General features: G+C 36.9%; 1 protein-coding gene across 1 annotated transcript in view; it reads right to left on the bottom strand.

Moving 5' to 3' along the window:
- Positions 1–24,622, bottom strand: part of LOC141784886 (rho-related GTP-binding protein RhoN-like) — a 45,560-nt gene extending 20,938 nt beyond the window's left edge. The window contains exons 1-2 of the mRNA XM_074662831.1: positions 24,298–24,622; positions 21,449–21,536 (exon numbers count right to left, since the gene is read on the bottom strand). Of these exons, the coding sequence (XP_074518932.1) occupies positions 21,449–21,536; positions 24,298–24,405 (196 nt within the window). The 5' untranslated portion in view covers positions 24,406–24,622. The remainder of the gene's footprint in view (positions 1–21,448; positions 21,537–24,297) is intronic.
- Between the last annotated feature and the right edge of the window lie 1,081 nt (positions 24,623–25,703).

Genomic DNA, 25,703 nt, shown 5'->3' with positions numbered 1-25,703 from the left:
CCTCTGATAAAATCAGGGTGGTTGCAGTAAGGATACACACACACACACACACACACACACACACACACACACACGCACACACACTGACTGCAGTGCAGGCCTCAAGGTTCCATGATGTCAGATAATCCATGTTGCAGCTAATGCGTATTGATCTGTGAGGGGTTTTTGACCTTTCTGGGGACCTGTAGCATGATGCCCCTTGTGGGAGGATTCCTTCTGGTGAAATACACACACACACACACACACACACATACAGACACACACAAAAAGCCTTCAGTCCATCTGTCTGTGTCTGAAACATCAAGACAAACTCAAAGAAACCAGAGTACGGCGTGTGTTAGCGATGTCTGAGGACGCTGTGAGCCACACTCTGAAGCTCGTTTCACTTTTAATCATTCTTAAAAAAATTCAACAAAAAGAAAAATGACTTCATGCTCACATGTAAATCCTGCTTTCAGAGTAAATGTCAGCTGTGTGTTAAACAGAGGCCGCTGTACAGCCTCTGACACGCTGACGCACAGCAGTCTGGGAAAAAGCTGCGCCACGCTGTGACTCCACATGGGGCTGTCATGCTCGCGATGTTTGAAACTCACAAAAAGCTTGTTTCCTTTCTTCTCACGTCTGTTGGCTCAGAGAAAAAACCACACAGTAGAGTCCAAAGCCTGGTGTAGTGTTTCTGTAATCCACTCGTGTGCGGCTGGTTTTTCAGAGACGAGTCCCTGTCCTCTAGAAACTCCACGACGCCACGTTTCACGGCACGTTTTGTAAATGCTAATGAACAGGAGCTGGAGGAACATCGACCTTAATGACGGGGAAATAAGCGAGAGTTTCAGAGTCTGCGTGTCCTCGTCTCAGGGTTTAATTATGTAAGAGCCTTTAATTCTAATAAGACAACACGACGCCTCAGCCCTCTGATGTGGGTTCAGTCACAGCTTTCAAAGAACACGTCAGAAAATTAATGGATGCTCAGGTAATGAATGCAAAGGCGGTTTTTTTCTGAGGGAGCAGAGCTGCGACTTCAGATTAGTCCATCACCAGAGTTTTCTAGAAGTTACAAACTCAGTTTCTTGTCTCTGACAAACGTAAAGTTTCAGGTTAGTGTCATTAAACGACAACGAAGAACAAAGACAGAGCAGCAGATGGTGTCTGACATTTTTATAGATAGAGTTTGAGCCTAAGCCTTAAGATGGATGGAGGAAAGGAGGAAACAGGGAAGGAAAGGTTGGAAAATAAGATGAGACATTTATTTATTTATCTATTTTTTATGTTGATATAATTGTTAGTTTCTGTCTTTTACCTTTATTTTCATGATATATATAATAAAATAAAAAAGGTCGTTTTTTTTTTTTTCATATTTTTTTATCCCAAACAAAAAATAATAAAAATAAAATAATAATGATAAAAATAAAATAAAATAAAAAAGGTCATTTTTTATTTTATTTGTTATCCCAAATAAAAATAAAATAAAATAAAATAGTAATAAAAAAAATAAATTAAATTAAAAAGTTAATTTTTTATTTTATTTTATTTTTATCCCAAATAAAAAATAAAATAAAATAACAATGATAAAAATAAAATAAAATAAAAAAGGTCATTTTTATTTTATTTGTTATCCCAAATAAAAATAAAATAAAAAAATTGAAAAATTGAATGATTCGCTTCGAGCCAATGACCAAAACACCAAATCTGGAATAAATAACTCGAGGAGAGTGAAAAGTGTTTGTAACTCAGCGGCACAGACGGGGAGCACTTTCAGTAAGCAGAGTTTTTGTCTGAGATCAGCAGTAATCCTTCACGAATCCCTCATCTTAACGACAGAGTGACATCTGGACGTTTCCCTCTTCACATTAAAGCTCCAGCTCCTGTTGAGACACTGTCGAAGCAGCCGTATGTTCGAGGAAACAGCCCAAAGTGTGGGGAGGAAATGAGCCGTGGAGGTCGGCGAGAGGAGGGAAATATTTGTTCTTTTAAAGATGCTCGGGGACTTTGGGTAGAGTTTCTGATCAGTTGGATTGAAGTCAGGTGATTGACTAGGCCGCTCTAACAGATTGATTTTCTTTTTTTGAAACCATTTGAGAGTCAACTTTGCCGTGTGCTTTGGATGGTTGTCCTGCTGGAAGGTCCAGCCACGTCTCATCTTCATCATCCTGGTGGATGGCAGCAGATTCAGATCAAGAATTTCCCCATACATGGCTCCATTCATTGCTCCGTCAGTTATATGAAGTTTGCCAACACCATGAGATGAGAAACAACCCCATGCCATGATGCTTCCACCTCCAAACTTCACTGTTGGTGTAGTGTTTTTTGGCTGATGTGCAGAGCCATTTCTCCTCCAAACATGGTCTGTAGTATGACAGCCCAAAAGTTCAGTTTTGGTCTCATCTGACCAGACAACATTCTCCCAGTGTTCTACAGGCTTGTCAAGATGCTGTTTAGCAAACTTTAAACCAGCTTCAACATGCCTTTTCTTGAGGAATGGAGTCTTGCGGGCTGAGCGTCCATAGAGGCCATGGAGGTGGAGTGCATTGCCTATTGTTTTCTCTGTAACAATTGTACCTGCTGCCTCCAAGTCTTTCTGGAGCACTTTCAGGGTGGTCCTTGGCTGGTTGAGTCCTCTTCTGACTATCTTTCTGACTCCCTGGTCAGAAATCTTCAAGGAGCTCCTGTGCGTGGCCTGTTGATGGTAAGGTGGTGCTTCTTCCACTTGTGAATAATGGCCCCAACGGTGCTGACTGGAATATTCAGGTGCTTTGATATAAGTCTGTAACCAGTTCCATTCTGATGCTGAGCAACAATCAGGTTATGAATGTCTTCAGAGAGCTCTTTGCCTTTACCCACCATGAGGTGTGTGCTATTTAACTGGACCATCAATTTGCTCTAGCCCAGCTGATGTTGGTTTGCACTGATTGGAAGTTCAAGTAATAATTACTGACAGATTTCAGGTGGTATGGTGCATTTCCTGTCCAAAGTATTCAGCCTTTCCATGGTGTGTTCAATACTTTTTTCCTGTGTTATTGTACTTAATTCACCATAATCATTATTTATGGACCTGAATGTTGTGATTTCTTTTCATGTGTGGATTATTTGAGTTGCTGTGGATCAAACACCACTCCTGCCCTTTGAGTCACAGTGAAGGTGTTGGGAGTTTGGTACAGGGCTCATTATGGGGTCTTGAATTATGGAAACAGGAAGTAGAGGGTCCTGAGTGGATGGTTAGACCCTTGAGTGCGTTGGAGCAGAATGCACCTTTAGATGTGATCACTTCTGTTGAGATGCATTATTTAACGGCTTAGCTGTTGTGGCTCAGCTCAGCACCAATCCTCGATGAATATCTGAGACCAACAACATTTCCAAGAGGAGTCAGGAATGTTTCAGTCTAAAAAATCTGATGTAGAAGTCAGTGTCCCTCTTTTTGCAAAGACAAATTAACCTTTGTCTTGATCCTTGTTGTTGGAGAATTCAGAGTATCAGATGTTTAAGCGGGTGTGACGCCAGAACAACTCAAACTCTTAGCAAACACTTCCAACAAACCCTGACATTAACCTAAAGCCTGCTTAAGCAGCAGCTCTGGGAATGACGCTGATGTAATGAGAGGATGGAGACTGTTGGGAAATCCGTGGGTGTAGCTTCAGCTAAAGAGCTGTTTCCTTCAGGGCTTTGGAAACAACACGTTTTGATTTGATGACCTCAGTGGACGCTCAATCCAAAGATTGCTCCGTAATTCGGAAATCCAAGCAGGCGCCAGGAGCTGAAGTGGATTATAATTAATTAGAGGAAACTGGTAATCGATCCTGAACTTTACCGGCAGTGAATGTGCGACGAAGGACTTCTTCTTGTTAAAGGTGGAGCTGAACTTCCACCTCTGAATGAAGCATACGGGTGCAGAAAATGTTGGCTTATCAAGTGTTTTTGTCTCATTTTGAGTAAAAATTGTCAAATTATACCTGATATGAGCCACACAAACAGGTGATCTTAAATCGGGACGTGGGGTTAATCTAAAAATGGAAAAATGTAAAGTAATGACTGAGGCACTCTGTGGTAGAGCTGTGAATTAATACAAATATAAGGAGCAGGCAGACGACGTGTTTTTACATATAATATATAAAAGGATTAAGTGATCCTTTTTTCTTGAACAAATAACTTTCTACTCAAAGAGACTTTTTATTACAGCAGCTTATTTTTTTTTTACCACAGCTGGTGGTTTAATTTTGTTAACATCAAAGCTAGCGTGGTGCTAATACATGAGCACTCAACAAACTTGTGTTTTGTCATAAATCTAAAAAAATGCCAAGTTTAATGCTGTTATTTGAAGTAAAGTTTAGACATTGTTATAACACAGCTGCTTCATCTGGATATGTCCCCACCACTGTCCAAGTGTAACCTACGACACTGCATTTAATGTTTTAATGTTTTTATTTATTTTTCTGATGTTTTCCTTTCCCTTTATATAAATATATATATATATATATATATATATATATATATATATATATATATATATATATATATATATATATATATATATATATATATGTGTGTGTGTATAAATATATATATATATATATATATATATATATATATATATATATATATGTGTGTGTGTGTATAAATATATGTATATATATATATACATATATATGTATAATTTCTTTCGTTCCTCACATTTCTCTTTAATTTCTATTTCATAACTTCCCTTTAACTCTTCCATTGTTTGTTTTATTTTGTACAGCACTTTGTAACATTGTTTTTTAAAAGTGCAGTACAGATAAAGGTTATTATTATTGTTATCATTCATATCATTATTATAATTGTGATTATTAGTATTATTATTATCAGTAGTATTGTTGTTGTTTTTATCACTATTGATATTATAATTATTATTATAATTATTATTGTTATTGTTATTATTATTATTATTATTATTACATTATATTATTATTATTTACCCATAAATCATACGCAAACACATTTAGCTTCACCCTCCTAGATGCAGACTTAGGGCTCTCTAAAGTATTTACACATGGTATTACACTTATGCTATTTTTTTATTTCACAAAATACAGGGAAAAAATTTGTTACACTCCTAATTTTGACTTAAAAAATATTTTAAAATACAAAAAATAATAATAATAATTATTATTATTAATAAATAATAATAATAATAATAATAATAATAATAATAATAATAATAATAATAATTATTATTATTATTATTATTATTATTATTATTATTATTATTGTTATAGAAAAGTAATAAAAGTAATAATTATAATCATCATCATAATAAATTAATAATAAAAACAATAATACAAATTATAATAAACTTTTTATATGGCACTTTTCAAAAGCAATGTTACAACAAAGTGCTGTATAAAATGAAACAAAGGAAGAGATAAAAGAGAAGAAATGAAAGAGGAGTAAATATATCCATATAAATAAAAAGCTAAAAAAACACCACCTTCGAAACTAGTGGAATTTTAAACATGCGCTCAAAAGCACAATTGTTGAGGATCAAATGTTGAAATCAAGCGATTGATCCCAACTTGACAAACTTATCATTTTACAGAACAATCAAAAGTAAAATTGTGAAAATTATCAGTAGTTGGATAAAAAAGAAAGACACGAGTCACGAGTTGTGTCTTTTTCACAGACTTCCCTGTTCCACCTCTTTAGTCCTTCCCCTGTGTCACTGCAGACGCTGTTTCTGTTTGAGATCTGGGTCTGAAAGTTCAGCGTCACCTCCTCTCCATCTTCCCTCAGACTCCCCGTCGCTCTTCGACAGACCGCTCAGTTACACATTCACCAGGATCTGAGACTCGACCTCACCCCTGGGAGTGTGAGCGTGGACTCATCAGGTCATTGATTTTCAGAGCACTCAGGTCGTCTCATGAGGAGCTGGAGGAGCAGGAGAAGCAGACCAGGACTGGAGGACGGGCTCGCTACATGAAACCTCTCTGCCTCTCATGAAGCCAGAAACCAGCTCATTTTCTCTCATACGTGTTTGTCCGTAACCCGTCAAAACACACACAACCCAACACGTGTTTACTGAGAGAAACATCAGAGAGCTGCTCCCTCTGCAATCTGCACTTTCTCCAAAAAGCCTGTGAAGCGCTTCAACACATCAAGCTATTTTCTCTTTTCATCCCTGTCATGGAGCCAGGTGCCACTCACACACACACACACACTCACACACACTCGCTCGGAGCACATCTGGATAGTGCTTTCAAGCAGCCAACATGTAATTGGGGTCATAAAAGCTGCTCATGAATGAATGATGGATTGTTGAAGCAATCTGAGCCGTGGACTCTGAGTGTCAGCGCTGGAAGGATGGGAGGACTCAGAGATGTGCTGGCTCCGTTTCTACCTTTAAAATTCACATTCAGGGACGGGAAGCTGCGTTTTTACAAAAGCTAACGCCAAAAATGGAGCATTAAGAGACTGATGTGATGTGTTTGGTCGTTTTTTGTATTTCCTGTCAAACAAAACTGAGAAAATATGAGTTAATAAAACCAACAACTTTCTCTTCAGCTGCGTTTGACGTTTTAAATCCAGTTACCTGAGAAAGTACCACAACACTGCAAGATAACTGCTGACTGTGGGTTGGAGTCAACATTAGCACAAACAGTTTAGTCCTTTGAGCCTTTAGCTCGTGCTCTATCTCTCTCCTGTTTCTCTTTCTTCTGCTCTTCTGTCGTTTTTCTGTCCGACAGTTAGGCTCCAGTGTCAACCATCACTACAAAATTAATCACAGAAATCGTTTTCAGCAGAGAGAAACAAAGATCTCTCTTCTCTCTGAAAAACTTCATCAGCCAGTGTGGTGTTGTCATGGTACGGCCACACGCACGTTTGGAGCGTTCGCGTGTTTGGGTGTTATACGCCTCTACGCTCCAGTTGAAAATATTGAACTTTCGACGCGAATTCGCATGAGGCTGTGCTACAGCAGCCAATCAGCGATGACATTCCCCCACGACGTCACTGATTTGATGACGTTGGAGGGGAACCGCCACCTGCTCGGGCTCCAACTCCGCCGGAAGATGGAGGAAAAAAACAATCTGTGCGCTGTGTCATCATCCAGAGTTATACGATACGACGTGTGTACTCTACAGAGAGCAGAAAAAAAGTCTCTGAGGAGACAGGTTTTTAAGGTAAGTTCTGTAAATATTGGTTTCCAGCTGGATTTGCCTGCACGGGTCATCACTGAGTCTGACTGTGTTTTCCTCTGTGGAGGAGCCTGAAAGAGAGGAGGAAGGAGCGGGGCAGGGGCAGAGCCAGGGAAAAGATGGAAGTTCTCTGTGCTCCTCTCTTTCCTCCACCCCTTCATTATCCCCAGGGAGACCTCCAGGAACATGGGTCGGAGGGTTGGGGGTGGAGGATGAGGTCTCAGGGAACAGCCAGGCAGGGCCAGTGGAGGTGGATTACCAGGGAGAGGCAGCAGGCCTTGATGGTGATCTCCAAAGCTTTTAATCTCATTTTTTAGTGTGGATTAGGATCAGGCAGATATCTAGAAGTGAGACTTTTTCTAGATCACTTTGAAACTCATCACTCATCATGCTTTCATGTCATCAATTATGTGCTGATGGAAAGCAAATCGCACAATCTCAGGCACATGACCCAAATTTTGATAGTGATGAAATAAGTTCTTATTTTTTCTGTATGGGAATGTCAATAAACCTGGCTTTAGTTTTATTTATTCTTCTATTTATTCTATTCTCAAGCTTTATTCCTTCTCAGCTTGCCTGATATATGTTAAAATGCAAACTGCAACTGTTAAAGATGGGTTGCTAACAACAGCTCAAAGTCGCGATGAGGTCTTAAACATTTTTTGAAAGGTTTTTAAAAAGTCTTAAAAAAGTATTGAATTTAACCTCAGAAACAAGCTGAGAGTCAACAAACAAGCTAAGCTAACATAAGCATGAATGCAACTTTCATTGGATAAAACTGCATCATCAAAATGTTGGTTTATCCTTCAGTAAAGGAGAAATGTCTGATTCTGCATTTAAAGCGACATAAGAGGTATTTCTGATTTCCAAAAACTGGTTTTCCAGACAGAAAGTTTTGTCTAAGTGGATCTTCAAAGAGCTTCAACGCCAGCTGAGTCTGCACAGTGTGACAGAAACAGCACCTGTGTTGTTGTGTTGAAACAAAAGCTGTTCCCATTGACTCGTCTCGCCCTCCAGAAACATATCAGAAGTGACATTCTTCAAAACAGGAAGCCGCCGCGGGGACAGAGTTCAAGACTGCAAACTTCAGTGTTTTCCTCCTCTTTGTTTTACGGTGCGACTCTGCAGGTCGAGCCAGTTCTTTCATCAGCTCCTGCCTCACACTTTCACACGCCGAGCTGTGAAACCGGCAGATTTCTCAGGTTTGAGGTTTTGTAGTCGGAGACTGCTGCAGGCCACAACAACAGCTTCTCTTTGTTGTCAGAGCGGCGGAGGGGAAATAAAGTCAGGGTTCAAAAGAAACGCTGTTTTCTGCAGGAGCAGTCATACAAACAGGACGGGATGACTGACATGAGGCTCCTGTGCTCGGGTTCAGACCTTTACACGTGTTTCTGCTTCATCAGGAAAACACAGAAACATCCAGAGAGTTTGCTCGGTCACATCACCCTACGATCTCGGTCTGAAGGACGTCTGACTCTGAACTCCAGTCAGTCGTAAAACTCGAAGGTGAAAGAGGACAAACTGTTTAAATGCCAACTTTCATATTAAAACATGATGTGTAATTAACTTAGATTGTAGGAAAAAAATGATTTTAGGGCATATTTATAATTACCATCAAACGAGTCATTAAGAATGTAAAGGTCACCCTCGGAGTCTCTGCGTTAATCTAATTTATGACCTTTTTAAGCGTTACGTGGGAAAATTGGTTTATAATTGAGCAGATGCTGATGAACAATGAGTTTCTTTGACTCAAGCTGGAGAGGTTTTCACTCCGACAATGTCAGGGAGGACGATCGTCACCGCAGGACGTTCAATATTAATAAAAAAATCACACAGAAAAAGTCTCAGTGAAGTTCAGGATCTCAGACCCAGGGCTAAGGTGTTATCAATGTTTGTAAAGAAGAGATAATTGATCATTTCATCTTTTTATTAACTGATTATTTGATTAAAGATCAAACAGAGATTATTTGCTGCCAGGCCTGTTGAAGCATTTGTCGGTCATAGACACCAAACTTTTTGTGTCTTCAGTGATATTTTTACTACTTTTCTCCTGTGTTTGTCTGGAGATCCTACATGTAACCATGGCTGCATTGTTTACATGTGAAATCAGCTGTTAGCAGCCTGTAGCATGTCAGTGCTAACTGGTGCAAGGCTGGATGTTTCCCACAAGGTGAGGAGAAGGAGGTGAGGACGACGTGCTGGTTCTCAGGTGTGAGCTATGAAGTGACGACATGGACCTGTCCTTCCATCCATCGTTATTGGGAACGTAAGATCTATCTCCAATAAGATGGACGAGCTAGCTGTGCTAACCCAACAACAGAGGGAATACCAGAGGGCAGAGTAGCATCATGCTATTCACAGACATGGCTAACAGAGCTAACAGCAGACACCAAGGCCACATTGGAAGAGCTTCACCTGCTGTGAGCAGACAGGATCCAGGAGACAGAGACTCGAGGTTCGTCACTAACGAATTTGACATTGTTGAAGCAGACACTGCGGCCTCTTGTCGAGGGAAAATTTGCTCAAGTCTGACTGTTTTTTTTATTATTTGATTAGAGGGCGATTTGGAATTTAAATATCATGTAAAAAAGTGTAAAATGTCCAAACCTGTCCCTGATTTTCATGTTGCTGCTTTCGAAATTGATAAGCTTCAAAATCCACACTCATTAGGGCCACGACGATACACTACTCTCCATATTTGATTCTTTTACATTTTTGAACTAACTTTTTAACTCTTTTGCAACCCAGCTTATAAACAAAGACAAAAATGAAGGATTTCAATAAAAAAAAAATCAATTTGATTTAAATTGCAAAATATTTTTTTCTCCTCATTTTATATTTCAAGTTGTTTTTTTCTTTTTAAACTAGACCAAGTGAAAAAATTGAATGATATGGTGATGGTGATGAGGGGATCTGACATCTCAACTTTTGTCCAACCCAGCTTATATAAACAAAGACTAAAATGACGGTTTTTAATCAAAAAAAATAAAAACAACAAAAAAATTTAAACAAAAGATTAATTAAATTTGATTTATTTTTATAATTTTTGATATTTCCTTTTTTTTAAGTTGTTTTAAAAAAAAAAAAAAATTAAAAAAAAAAAGATCAAGTAAAAAATTGAATGATGTCGAGGGGATCTGATGTCTCAGCTTGCTTCCAACAAAGACTAAAATGAAGGTTTTTAATTTAAAAAAAACAACAACAAAAATAATAATAAAAAAATGTATTTAATTTGATTTAAATTGCAAATTTTTGCTATTTCCTTTTTTCCATTTTAAGTCGTTTAAAAAAAAAAAAAAAAAAAAAAAAAACTCGACCAAGTAAAAAAACTGAATGATGATGAGGGGATCTGACGTCTCAACTTGTTTCCAACCCAGCTTATAAACAAAGACTAAAATGAAGGTTTTTAATTAAAAAAATAATAATAATAATTTGAATAAAAATGTATTTAATTTGATTTAAATTGCAAATTTTTGCTATTTCCTTTTTTCCATTTTAAGTTTGCTTTTTTAAAACTAGACCAAGTAAAAAAATTGAATGATGATGAGGAGGGGATCTGACATCTCAACTTTTTCCAAACCCAGCTTATAAACAAAGACTAAAATGACGTTTTTTACTGAAAAATAATAATAATTAAATCAAAATAATTCAAACAACAACAAAAAAATTACAATTTAAAATCTTTAAACAAAAACAAATCCTAATATTATGATACAGGGTTTCTTTTCTCCCATCCATCACTGCAAAAACTGAAATCTTATCAAATGTTTTTGTCTTATCGTTATACTTAATATGAGCCACATTCAACTTATCCGTCTAGAAAAATGTCTTGTTTCGAGATTTTCAAGAGTCAAAATGAGGTTTGAATTGCGTAAAACTAGAGTAATGTCTTAAGACAACTTTTCTTATGTTTCATTGGCAGATTTTTTTTTTTTACCTCATTTTTGTTTTTAAATAACTTGAAATCAGACATTTTTCTGGACTGGTCAGGTGAATGTGGCTCAGATTTAGCCTAAATAGACATTTTCTACTGAAAACAAGTCAACATATTTGATCACTGATTAGTCACTTTATCTGCACAACTAGTTGAAGCGTTCAGCCTCATAAAACATGTAAGACAAACAAATGGTTGCAGAAAGCTAAAACACTTCCCATGAAAAGGAGCGGCCGTTAGCTAACCGCGGTTAGCTTCGGTAAATAACCTGAGACTCCTCTTTCTGAGACGTGGTCAGCTGGGACGCAGCAGTTTACATCCTAAATGTGATTTCCCAGGAAATTCGGAGCCATGTGAGTTTGGTTTTGCATGTTAGATAAAGATCGTTGGCAGCAGATCAATCCCAGCAAACACCAATCGAGTTTCCTGTGAATAAAGACGGATTGGAAAGAGCCACTCTGAGAATCTGAACCGCCGGGACACTGCGAGCTAAAGGCCGCAGGAGGAAATGAGGAAAAACGACTGAAAGAGGATTTCAGCCAAGACATGAAGACAGATGTAGAGACGGACAAAGAAACGGCGAGGTAAGCTAATAAAGTGAAGACTGCTGAGAGGGCAGCGCCCCGGCACAGGCGGCTCGTGACCTTGACTTGTTCCAAACTTCACAGAAGACGAGAGCCGGCGAGGCAGCCGGAGTGGATATAAAAAACAATGAATAAAATTAAAGAGAGGAAGAGGAAAAAGTGCAGAGAACGGCAATTCACGGCTCTGAAACTTTGTTGAAGCTCGTGAAGTCTGCAGGGATCAGGTTTTTGAGCCGTTTGAGACCAAACATTCCTCGCTACACAACTGCTGAGTCATCATAATCAACAACGCCGGCAATCTGAGACTAATTAGCTTTTGTTTTTCATGGTGATTTGAGCGTACAATTGGCTTTTAATGACTCCACCAGGTCCAGCGCACATTAAAATACAGCAGGAGAGGACTTGACTTATTACTTCAGTCGTCTGTAACGACTCAGCTCATGTTTCAGACTTTCCCAGCTGGAGGTTGATATCAAATAGATTTATTTCAGTTTGCATTTATCAGCTGGAGGAAGTTTATCTGCTGTTTTCTGCACTAATATGAACGATGCTGGTTTTGATTTTTAAACCGTGGCCAGAAAAGAAAATAAGCACTTTGCACAGACCGAATAAAAGCAGCTGCAAACCTTTTTTTGGCTTCTACTACAGCGTTTTCGGTGTGGTAGAAAGGACGACAGAAGGTGGAATATGTCTCCTGTAATTGAGAGTTTGTGGCGTCCTCCCAGAAAGAGCTGGCTAACAAGAGCGGCGTGTCAGCCTGAATGATGAGGTGAAACCAAAAGGCTTTTCCTCAGACTGATTATCAGACCTTGGCACAGGCTCGCTCGGATGTTGGAGTATCAAGCGGGGAAATCTGGCTCAACGAGACGGCTCCACATCCATTAGGAGGAGGTTTGGTAATTTCATCATTTGCAGATTAGCTTGATTATGTTTGCTGTTAGGTGGAGGGACCTGAAGTCAAGTCTGACAATCAAGAGTTTGAGTAAAAAGCTGGAGAGTTTGTTCACTGGATGATCACTTTAGAAAAAGAGAAAATTATAATTTAAAAGGAAATGTGAGTATTTTAAATGCTGTGTGCTGTGGAGCAGATGTAAGAGCTTTTCCTCAGTGTCCCCCCTGTCTCTGTGTTAGCTTCAGGATGCTAACTTTAGCTGCAGTTAGCCTGTTGTTTTAGCCTGTAATGTTACAGTAAACGAGCTTCTCTGTTTTCTAAACATTGTGCACTTGGAGCTCGTGGCGCCGCTCTCAGTGACGTGGAAGAGCGGGGCGGTATCAGCGGTGGCTCATTTACATATGAAGGCCACGCCCACTAAATCAGAGCGTTCTGAACAGAGGGGCTATGAGAGCCTGGAAACAATGCTGCTGTGCTTGATTTATTGGCTTTTTGGACCAAAACATATTACTACCATTTCATGAAGACATCAATGATCCAGATTAAACTGCAGGAAAGGAGCAGAATATGGGACCTTTAATCCCTTAGAACTAATGAAAACTTAACTTTTCAGAAAAAAAAGAGGACTTGATTACAAGACTGACAAATGATATTTTTAAATCATCACAACAATTGGATGTGAGAAACATTTCTACCAGGTGTATTAATTTTTTTAAAGTTTGACCACAGCCCATCTGGAATGACTGGGGAGATGGATTTTTTAACCTATACTGCAGCCAGCCACCAGGGGGAGCAGTTTTGTGGCGACTTAATTTCAAGTAAACTTGCTGCGCTTGCATTAATTTTTAAAACAGTAAACAACGTCCAGTCAGCAACTTTCAGCAAAAATAAAAAAATAAACTGCAATACCTCATGTGACCACTTGGCACAAAAAGCACCTTTTATTTCATTTTAATTTTTGCAGCCTAATAAAAAATATTTTTAGTTTTTTTACCTCGTTATTTAAATTATTTGTTTATTTTTTTAATCGTTATTTTAAAAATTATAATGGCATTGATAATGTTTTGTTGAAGTCAAAAACTAGGACACTAAATGTTTTATATTATTTCATTTTTATACATTTTTGCATTTTGATGTTTTTGAATTCAAATCATATTTTATTCATATCTTAATTTAATTTAATTTAATTTATTGGATGTCACTGTTTTATAAATGACAGTTTTTAATTTTAACGACATTTGTTTTTGTTTTGTTTTTCCTCTTACTGTCTTTTTACAGTTTCAGCTTCCTGTCACTCCTTTGGCGTTGAGGGGAGGGTTTGGGGGGGAAGGGGGATATGATTTTTGTAATAAACACTTTTCGATGCTGAATTTTATTTTCAATACCAAACATTAAAGTCAGTGTTTTGGCTCCGTACAGTTTAAGTTTGATATTTTTTATCATGCCTTTTTTCTCGTTTCAGACCCAGCTGGAAATTAGCTGGAGTTGGTCTTGTGAATAAAAGCCTCTGAAGCTTTTGCAGCTGACATTTGAATGTCTTCGATTTTGTTGCTTTAGCAAACTTAATCTGCTGAGAACGATCTCCTGAAAGGACCTCGAGGTGACGCTTGTTTGTCGACGGCTGCTTCCCAAACCAGGAATGCTCTTTGAATCTCAGCTTGACACGCCGTGATCTTAATCTTAAGCCAGTGTCACACACGACACGGCATGAAAGGCAGAAAAGGGAAGAGATTAAGATTGGCAGAGAGATTGGGTGGAAAATGAAGGCTAGCAGAGATGTAAACAGACGGAGGCCGAGGGGGAATTAAGTTTGACAGGCTGAAAAAACAACAACAGAAAAACAGTTTAACCTATGAGGCAGGGAGTGTGAAAACGAGCGCGGGGTTGGAGAGGCAGTGGGATGAAGAATGAAGCAGACAAGGGGCGAGTGTTTGGTGGCACAGCCAGAGCCTGATTAATTAAATCCACTGTTTGTTTCTGCACAATGAGAGGGCAGCTCCGAGGCTTGTTCTGGCACCTCGCCCAACACCGTCTCCTCTCTGAGCGGCGGAGCAACACTCAGCTCCTCCGCCTCTAATCTGCTATCCTCACTAGAGCTGTGCTCTCATATCTATAAATCTGTGATGACACTGTGCTCCGTTATCATCTGTACACACGTCCTTCAGGGGTCTCCAGCCGCAACAAATCTGGTTAGTTAAAATCATCAGGCAGAATTAAAAAGACCTCTAACTGGCTATCTATCAGTAATTTACATCCAGAATAATTAAGATTTTAATCATCCCTGCAATTCACCACTGATTTGTACGGTAGCCTGTTTCTGCATTAAAAAATAAAATAAAATAAAACAAAAAAAGAAGAACTATGAGATAATAAAGTCATAATTCTGAGATCAAAAACAGAAATTTTAAGACACAAAAGTCATAATAAAGAGAATTAAAAAATTGTGAGATTATAAGGCATTATTGTGAGATTCAAAAAAATGAAATTATGAGACTTAAATAAATAAATAAATAAATAAATAACAACCTTGGAATAAAAAGTAGAAATAATCAGAAACAAAGACAAAACAATGAAATAAAAAATCATAACTGTGAGATAAAAAAGTCAATATTAAGAGAAAAAATTCAAAAAAGTCAATAAATGTCATAATAAAACCATGACTTTGAAATAAAAAAAAAACAAAACGAAAATTATGGGACAAAAAGTCAATACAATGAAAAAAAACTCCAAAATATGAGATTAAAATAATTCAAATTTTTGGTATTAAAAATGAATAATTTAGAGTTTAAAAAGTTATAATATTGGAATAAAAAGCAGAAATTTTGAGACAAAGACAAAATAACGAAATAAATTACATAACTATAAGACAAAAAGTCAAAATAATGAGATAAGAAGTTGAAATTAAGACATAAAAGGTCATCAATAAAATAATGAGATCAAAAAGTTTAAATTCTGAAATAAAAATAGGTATTTGAGATTAAAAGTCATTTAGTGTGAAAATATTTTTTTTTTTATTAAAAAAAGAAGAAATTACGGAATAAAAAGTACATTTAATGAGAAAAAAAGTTTTAAAAAAATATGAAATTATAAAGTCGTAATTTTGATATGAAAAGTCAAAATTTTAAGAAATAAAAGTCATAATCATGAGATAAAAAAGTCATAATAATTAGATTAAAAAGGAATAATTATGAAAATAAAAAGGCACAATCTTAAAATAAACAAGTAAAAATTAAAATCATGATAAAAAGTCAAAATTAATGCATAAAAAGTCATAACTAAAAGATTGAAAAGGCAAATTTATGAGATTAAAAAGTCATTATTTTGACATGAAAAGTCAAAATTGTGAGGTACAAAAGTCATAATTATGAGACAGCTGACAAAAAGAAACCAACTGACTTTTTATGTCATAATTTCAATTTTTTAATTTTGATTGTTTTTTTTTCACTGGCAGGAATGGGCTTCCATAGAGTCAAGCTTGTTTAAACACTTATTGTTCTCCGTGATGAACTGTGGTTTCTCACTCACTCGACTCGTGTTCACCTGCTGTCATGCAAACCACACACACACACACACACACACACACACACACATAGACACACACACACTAACATGCCATGCACCAACACATACACAGACCAACAAACATCTGTGGCTGTGTGTTACTCATGCCTCCACATGCCTGTGAATAAACACTCACAAAGAAAAAAACAGCAGAATGTACTTACTCAAACAAAATGGTGATGGCATAAAAAAAACAGAAAATGTATGAACAGAAGTTTTAAGCTCTGGGGTATTGCAGCAACTGTTACAGTAGAAACCATTCCTTAAATAAAATAAGCCAGCTGACTGTAATTCCCATCCCAGCCCTTATAGTTAGAGGAGTCAGGCACCGCGGGGATTTGTGGAAATACTGATGTAGTGCCAATGTACCTGTCTCCTGAGACAGACCCAGAATAGCTCGCAGGAACGCTGCAAGGCAACACACCAGACTCCTCTCAGCTTTATGCAGAACCAGAGGGAGCTTGGTTAGGTCAGACTCACTTTACTTTACAAAATCTACATGTTTTCAAATCAGTGTTTGGGGAAAAAAATCAATAAAAAGACATCAAAACATAACAATTTCATTATTTGTTAAAAAACACAAGAGGCTACATCCAGGTAGCTTAGCTCAGACTGTTGAGGTGGGAAAACAGCTCATGAGGCTAAGTCTAGACATTAAACAGTTGCTGCTTTTTACAACATTTTATGATTCTTACACTTTAAAGATGCTGTGAGGAGGTGCTATGTGTAGTGCTATCGGCAGCCTGGTGCTCCGACGTATCTGCAGGCTAATGTGACAACAAGCTAGCTGTCATTTTGTACAGTAGTTTAGTAGCTGGCTATATGTAGTGCTATCGGCAGCCTGGTGCCTTGACGTATCAGCAGGCTAATGTGACAACTAGTTAATTGTCATTTCCAAAGATAGTTTAGTAGCCAAATATGTGTAGTGCTATCGGCAGCCTAGTCCTCTGGCATATCTACAGGCTAACATGACCACAAGCTAACTGTCATTTTGTACAGTAGTTAAAAGCAGGCTATATGTAGTGCTATCGGCAGCACGGAGCTCCCACGTGTCTGCAGGCTACCATTACAACAGCAAGCTAGCTGTCATTTCATACAGTAGTTAAGTAGCCCGCTACGTGTAGTGCTATCTGTAGCCTGGTGCTCTTATGTATCTGCAGGCTAATGTGACAACAAGCTAGCTGTCATTTCGTACAGTAGTTTAGTAGCTAGCTATGTGTAGTGCTACTAGCAGCATGGTGCTCTGACGTATCTGCAGGATAACATTTCAACAACAAGCTATCTGTCATTTCATACAGTAGTTTAGTAGCAGGCTTTATGTAGCGCTATTGTCAGCCTGTTGCTCCAACATATCTGCAGGCTAACAGTTCAACAACAAGCTAACTATCAGCTGGTACAGTAGTTTAGTAGCCGGCTTTGTGTAGTGCTATCAGCTGCCTGGTGCTCTGATGTATCTGCAAGCTAATTGTCAGTTTGTACGGCAGTTTAGGAGTCGTCCATATGTAGCGCTATCGGTAGCCTGATAGACTTTCAAGTTTGAAGAAAGGAGACTCTTTCTAGATCACTTAGAAACTCCTCACAACCCCTTTAAAACAACAACGGCTGAAAGAAGCTATCAGTGACAGCTTTAACATTTCAGTCCATGAGTTTCTTCTTTAATTTCTGCAAAAGTTGGCTCCGCTATCAGCTAGCAACGAGCTAAACACTCTAAGCTTTATTGTTTCCAAAGACTCTACATCAAGATTAGATCAAATTCACTCTTCTCTTGTCGTCATCCATCCCAAGCAGAGCTCTGTGCAGCATTTACGAAGCTACAGTATGAGGAAAAACTCCTTTTTAGTTCTCGTCCTGGTGAAGTTAGCTCCAAACGTTTGTTTCTCACCCTACAAAAAGTCTTGCATCATAAATAAAACAGATATCATTTGTTGATGAGTGAGCAACGTTGGCTAGCTGCTAAGCTAAGCTACGTAACCTCATTCATTTTGCAGAAATGAGAGTGGTATCATTTTTTAATGTGACTCTTAGCAAGAAAGTGAATTATCTGAAATGATACAGCTCTGTGCAACTTCAATCCCAACATGATCCAGAACAATCTGGCACAGTTAAAGCAAATCATTATATAAACACTCATAAATGAGTTATTGCTTCATAAATCAGAGAAACACGTTTTAATACTTTCTGTTTTTTGGCTGCTCAGTTGTTAAACACCTCTGTAGTTTGTGTTTATCCTCCAATAAACCCTTTTTAAAGTTTATGAAAGAGTGAAACTCATTTTTCTCTGATTTTAATCCCAGAGGAGGTTTGGCTCTTTGGTGAGAAAATACCTGACGTGTAATTCACTCAGGTTCACAGAGTCACACCTGTGTGTGCTATGTCCACTGTGCAGTCTCTTTTGTGTGCCGTTAATGCTTCATGTTAAAGTCATGAATGGACGCTTCTCTGCCTGTGGAGTAATGACGCTGTAAAGCGAGTCTTCAGTGTGATTGTAATTCATCACACAGCTCATTGAGGTAAAAAGGTGTGTCTGCGAAACAAACCAGTAATTTCAGAGGGTGTTGTTCAAACAGAGACGCAGCCTCACCCACAGCAGACCGACAGGCAGCACCAGCTCCTGCAGCTGCAGCTTTAATCTGCCTGTGTGTCTGCACGGGTGGAGGCTGCAGGAACGCTGCACGTTGAAGCTGCGCTCTGTGGCTGTGAGAGCAAGTTTCAGGGTTGTTATGTAAGAGGAGGGGAATAAAATGCAAAAGGGCCTAAAGGCTGACAAAGGGAGAAAGTTTGTGTAAATGTAGAGAGTGAAAGAGTCTGACTGTTCTGCAGACTCTCGGGTCTCTGCTTTGAAATGCAGAGTGCAAAGTTTGCAAGTCAAAAAAAAAAAACGTTCTCAACAACAGGAGTGAAACTCATGGTCATCTACAGTGACAAGTCATACACGACTCAGAATGAGACATAAGCTGATAATCAGAGCCGATATTTAACATTTTGAAGCTTATCAGCATGGGCCTTTTTTTTTTATAAGAAATTAAATTTCTGACTGTGTTATCTTGGCTCCAATCCAGCTGCGCCTGATTCCGATAATCAGTAGTCAAGGGAGCCGATGACCGATATTTGGGACTGGACTTTATAATCCAGCTGCTGAGCCTGGAAGCTGTCTAATAAACATATGCTTAAAGACTTTGATGTCAATATTTTTACTTTCACTGCAAATGAATATCGGCCCCAAATATCGGTTATCGGCTCCCTTAACTAATGATTATCGGAATCAGTATCAGCCCTAAAAAAAAAAAACAAGTTTGTCTCAAGGGTCTTCAACCAGCAGCTCTTTGACTCCTTTGCAGTGGCTCTTTGTAGCTTTTAAAAAAGATATGATTAAAATGAATTTTTACAACTATTTTTCCTGTTTGAAATTCTTTTTTTTTTTCAAATTTCTGCAGCTTTTTGCAAAATATATCAATTCCAATTTTGCAAATTTTGATATTTTTACAACTTTTTGAAAGTCAAGCAAATATGGGGGATTAAAAAATTTAATTTATTTGCAAATTTACGACATTTTCTGCATATTTTTGCACATTTTTAATGACTTTTCTTTTCAATTCCAAATGTTGAATTTTTACAACTTTTTGAAAATCTAGCAAGTTTTTTGGGATTATATTTTTTTAAATGTATTTGCAATTTAATGGAATTTTACAAATTCTTGAAATTTAAATTTTGTTTGAATTCTGCAAATTTTTTGCATATTTTTAAACTTTTTTTTATTTTATTTTGCAAGTTTTTTAAAAATTTATAATGACTTTTTCATTCCAAATTTTGATATTTTTACAATTCTTTAAAAATCTAGCAAATATTTGGGATTCATTTTTTAAAATTAATTTGCAAATTTATTGAATTTGACAAATTCTTGAAATTTAATGTTTTTTTTTAATTCTGCGCATTTTTTGCATGTTTTTCAACTTATTTTTTTTATTTTGCAAATTTTTGGTATTTCAAATTTTTTGAAAAACGCTGCAACATTTCATATTTTCATAAATTTTGCAAGTTTATTCAAAATATTTATTAGTTTTATAAACACAAGAAACCTCTTGACTAGATAATTGTTCACTCTATTTTCACCATTTTTAGAATTTTACACACTTTTTTTAGTCTTTATTGTGAAGATAAAGTAGATTTTGTGGCTCCTGATTGACTTTAATCCAGGTGAGCTGAGGAAAAATGGCCCCTATGAAAGTAAAGGTTGCAGACCCCTGATCTATCTCTACTTTTTTGCATCGTTTTATCATTTTTACTTTATTTCTAGAGCAATTCAACACCAAATTTTTTGTCTTTAGCTCACTCAATAATAATATTTTATCAGAGATCTCTAAATTAGGGATGCACCAAGTCAACTTTTCTGGTTCTGATACTATTTAATTGTAAACGTTTATACCATGAAGACTGATCAGCACCAGGGATCGGCCCCTTCCCACCGTTACCGATCCAGCTTTGAGGGGCACTGTTACCCATACCAGGATCGGTATCGGTGTGTCCCTTCACTAAACCAATCAACAATAAAACTTCCAGCTTCTTTCTCTGGTTAAATCTCTGTCAGAGGGCTTTGGCAAGATGGAGAGACGTCGGTCAGATCCTGAGCTGAGCTGAAGTTAGTGCCAGCTCAGCTCACAGACCCCAAAGCGCAGGCGAAAAGTGCTGCTAACTCACAGAATATCAACATGAAATTGCAGTATCTGATTATTTTAATGTCTTTTTTTGTTGTCTTAAGGAAGAAAGACCTCTGAAGTTTACAGAAATACAGATTAAATTCAAACAAGCTAACAGCAGCTCTATTCTCAGACCCTCCATCCTGTGTGTAGCATCAGAGAAATACAGGAAAATGCTTTGTTTACTCTTTTATTTAGCTTGTTTGTTTGTTGTTTTTTAGGGCACTGCTGATTTATTATGGCTCTTCAGAAACATCCCTGCCTCTCTCCCCCTGCTCATCAGAAACACACAGATATCCACTCCACACAGTGTGAAGAGGCGAGCGTTGACTGACAGGTTGTTTATCCTCTCATCGAGCTGATGTGACTTTTAAGTGGCTGTTCACAACAAACCGCAGCAGCCGGGCTGATGACAGGGCTGGAGTTGTACAAACACGAGCTGTGTGTGTAAAAATGAAGCATCTTGAACAGAATTAGATTAGCTACTCCTCGCAGACCGTGCTGACGCTCTCTGGCTCTCATTTTTCTGGCCCTGGGCCCAGATGTTGTTCAACACTCAGAGGAGTCGTCTGCTCGCCAAACTCCTCATCACATTGGTATGATAATCTGCTCGAGCCTCTTACCTGAAGTGTCCCACATGTTGAGCTCGATCCTCTGTTTGTCGATCTCGAAGCTGGCCGTGTAGTTCTCGAACACCGTGGGAACATAGTTCTGAAATGAGACACGTGAGGCTGTGATTGGAGGAGTGATGTGAACAGTTGTACGGTTTGATTCAAGGCGGGAGATGAGATTATTTCACTCATATCTCACTCAGAGACATCAGAGGCACTCGGGACCGTGTGCGTAGAAATCAGATGAGGCCAATTCTGAGCTTTGACCCAATTCCAGTTAAGGAAATTTGGTCCAACAAGCTTTGGTTTCATTATCGTCATCAGCCAAGAATTTAATTCAAAAATTAACTCTCCAGTAAAGAGTATGCTTCAGATGCTCACATCTGTGCTGATCCATGAGACATTGTTTGTCTTATTTTAAGAGAAAAATGTCTTGTTTCAAGTTATTTAAAGACAAAAATGAGGTCTGAATTGATTGTAACAAGAAAAAAAATCTGCCGATGGAACAAGAGAAAAGTTACTCAAAAATCTGCTTAAAAACTAAATAATGTCTCAATACAAGAAACTTTTCTCTTCTTTCATTGACAGATTTTTTTTTTCACTTACTTTTACCTCATTTTTGTCTTTAAATAACTTGAAACAAGACATTTTCTGGATTGATCAGGCTCATATTGAGTCTAAAAAGACATTTTCTACTTAAAATAAAACAAAAACACTTGATAAAATTTCAGTTTTTTGCAGTTTACCAGTTCCATCAGTGGTAAACCCGTGGTATTAGACTGGCATATCCAGTTTTCTGACTCTCGTATTTTGTTTTTATTGGCAACATAATGTTGGCAGTAATAAAAATGAATATATCATGTGGTCTTTCTGTTTTATTACATGCCTGTGTCAGAGAAAACAAACATTCTTGCAGCCAAACCTTGCAGTCAATTATCAATATGGCTGTAAGCAGGTTGCGGTTGATCAGCTAGTTTGGTTAGCATTAGCCTAGCCTAGCTATGGAGTCCAGTCTGACTGAATTGAATGCAGAGTGTTGTTTCTTCTTCTTTGACTGCAAACAGCTAAGATGCTAATCACCTGTACACAACCATATTGTTTGGTCACACTTTACTTTAGGTAATATTTACACTTTTTTTCTTATTTCTTTAAAATTAGCACATAACTTCTTTTAAATAGTGTCCAAATTTGTTGTCACAAGTCACAATAGTTAGGTTACTGTTTTTTCCAGTTTCTTTGAAATTTACTCCAAATCAAAGGTAAGAAGGTGACGATTAGCAAATAATTTATCTGAAATGTTTTTAGAAGTATCCCAACGTTTCTGCTGTTTCCAAAGAAGCAGGTGATAAATAGCTGCTTCGTTCTTAAAAACAGAAGTTAGCTTCATTGTTTCCTCTGATAATTACCTTTGAAATGTTCAGTGAATAATTCAGTTTCCCAACAAACAGTTGATAGTTAGCTGTTTGTTGTTTAATTTCACCAAGTTCTTTAGTACCCAGTTTGTTGATCTACTTAAATGAGATCAGATGCAAAATGATAAACTTTATGATTAGCCAATAATGTTTGACATCAGTGACATCGTACATGTGCATGACAACTAGTTTCCCCAGGGAGACAATAACAATAAAAGCTCAGATGACTGATAGAAAAAGGAAAAAGCTGCTATAGTGAGCCTCCATATTATTTGTTATTGTTGTTCCTGATTTTTAAAGTTTAAATACCTGTTTAAAGGTGACTTATTCAACATAGCTCAATTTTTTATCATTATTATTTTATTATTTATTTATATTCATTTATTTATTTACATATTTATTTTTATTCATTTATTTCTTTATTTTTTTTATTTATTTATTATTATTTACTATTTATTTATTTATTATTATTTACTATTTATTTATTTATTTCTTATTCCTTATTATTTATTTATTTATTATTTTTATTCATTTATTATTATTTACTATTTAATTATTTATTTCTTATTCTTAATTATCTATTTATTAATTCATTTTTTTATTTATTCATTTTTTTTAAGATACAAGATTTAAATAAACCAAAAGCAGGTTGATTTTTTTGATTTTGTGTTTGCTTATCTATTTTATTCATTTTTGCCAAAGCAACATATTATATGTTTATGTTTAATATGAATTAAAAAGTATTTGTGTTACCCGTTATTTTTATAAAAGTTGTGTTTGTAGGATCTTGTTTTTAAGATGTTTTTGTTAAAAATGTAGCACCACCCTTCACAAAGTCATGTGCCATGTTAAAGTATTTGAAGCAGTTTTTACTAAAATTATAACTATCACAAAATACATCAGTGTCAGAAAACTAAATATATCAGTCACAGACAAGTGGCATATTCCACTCAGCTAGTGGCAGGCCAGATACTTAATGTAGACATAATCTGCATATGTGTTCAATAAAAAGAAAACACTCCTGTGTGCATCCATTGTGAATCTAACAGACTGTTTACAGCTCTCTCTCTGAACAGAGTTAAATTAAAGTCATTAACTTTGATGCACCAGTCCCTGAAATCAACTTATCCACTGGTCTGTAAATTTCATCTTGATTTTTGTAAATAAAACCTCATATTTCACACTTTGATGAGAAAACTTAATGAACACTTTCTGCTGTTATAAAAATGAAGGTAAACAGGTGTTGAGTCTGGCTGTTTGGATCTTGTTATGGATCCAGACTCTGCTCCAACGCTCGGACTGCGCGCTTTTACAGATTATTGATATGGTCTGGGCTTTAGCAGAAACACGTTAGTTTGGCTTTGAAACCAGATTATATCAAGAACAAACTCCTGTCTAAAAGGAAAGTCATCTCTATGTCTTTTTTATGATGATTCCAGCGTCTCTTACCTCCGGGTATGAGTCTTTAGCAAAAACATGAAGCAGAGCCGTCTTCCCACATTGCGCATCCCCAACCACCACAATCTTACAGCGAAGTAATCCCTTATTGCTCTCCATCGTGCTCCTAGTATCTCTGAGTGCCTCCGTGTCGGTGTCCGCTTCTCATTTAGCTCCAAACTGCTCGGTAGTTGAAGAAATGTCGCCCGAGAAGAAGAAATCACTTCAGGACAAACTTCGGCCGAGCAGGCTGCTGGAGTTCCGGCTACATGCTCTGAGCAGTGCTGCGCTGCTCTGACACACCGGTGCAGCGAGGCGCGCTGACTACACCTGTCAGAGAGCGTCTGCGAGATGGCTTCCGGTGATGTCTTTCAAAATAAAAGCGTACGACGCACTTTGTTAATAGATCTGTAACTTCAAACGGAGATGTCCCATTGCCACTTAGGTTAAAGGCAACTGTTTATTTTGATCCACTCATGCTGAGGTGTTTTTTTTTTAACTGCTTTAATTTATCGATAGTTTAAAAAGGTAACGTCTTGTAGAAGCCTAACAAACCTAAAATCACCCCTGCAATGTAAACATATTCTTTTCTTAAGCTGATGAAGATCGAAAAAAAATATTTTAATCTTTACAATGTATCTATTCACATGAGACTATCACTTTTAAAGCTTTCTTAGACACTTCCGGTTTAAATCAACTGACTGAAATTGTATTTATCCAGTTTTCTTGCGCGTTTTTGCGGTGGATTTCATTCATTCAAGCAAAAAACAAATAATTAGGAACATTTTTAAAAACAGTAAACAGTCATGAAAACTTAGAGAACCTGATATTTTAAGTCTTGCATTATTTTAAATTATTTTAAATTAAATGGTTAGTGGATGTGATCTGTAGCTAACTTAAAACTACAATAAAGAATAGAATAGAATAGAATAGAAAATACTTTATTTATCCCCGAGGAGAAATTCAGGAGTCACAGAAGCAATCAAGAAAACAAAAGTAAGAAAGTGTATAGAAAGTGCAAAAAGGTCCATAAGAAAATAGTTGTATGTATCTCTAATAAATCAATACAAATCAATAATAATAATAATAATAATAATAATAATAATAATAATAATAATAATAATAATAATAATAACAACAATAATAATAATAAATAAATAAATAAATAAATAAATAAATAATAATAAATAATGATTAATAATAATAAATCTTACTCTTACTCTAGTGTCGAAACATTACGTCACTGCATAATTTTTTATCATATATTCTGATAAGTAAACTATGATATATCAGGGGATAGACAAAAATACAGCTTTTGTCTAAAGGCTTTTGGCTCCCTCTCCTGGTCAAACGGTGCAATTACTTTCAATGGGAAATCCAGTTACTTAAGGAGTGTGAGGACAGTTTTGTCATTTAGT

The sequence above is a fragment of the Halichoeres trimaculatus genome, unplaced genomic scaffold, assembly GCF_033239565.1.
Source record: "Halichoeres trimaculatus isolate MK-OKI-2021-1 unplaced genomic scaffold, fHalTri1.1 fHalTri1_scaffold_23, whole genome shotgun sequence".
NCBI lineage: Eukaryota > Metazoa > Chordata > Actinopteri > Labriformes > Labridae > Halichoeres > Halichoeres trimaculatus.
Note: the sequence above shows the minus strand (reverse complement) of the source record. Positions and strands in the feature narration are given on the sequence as shown.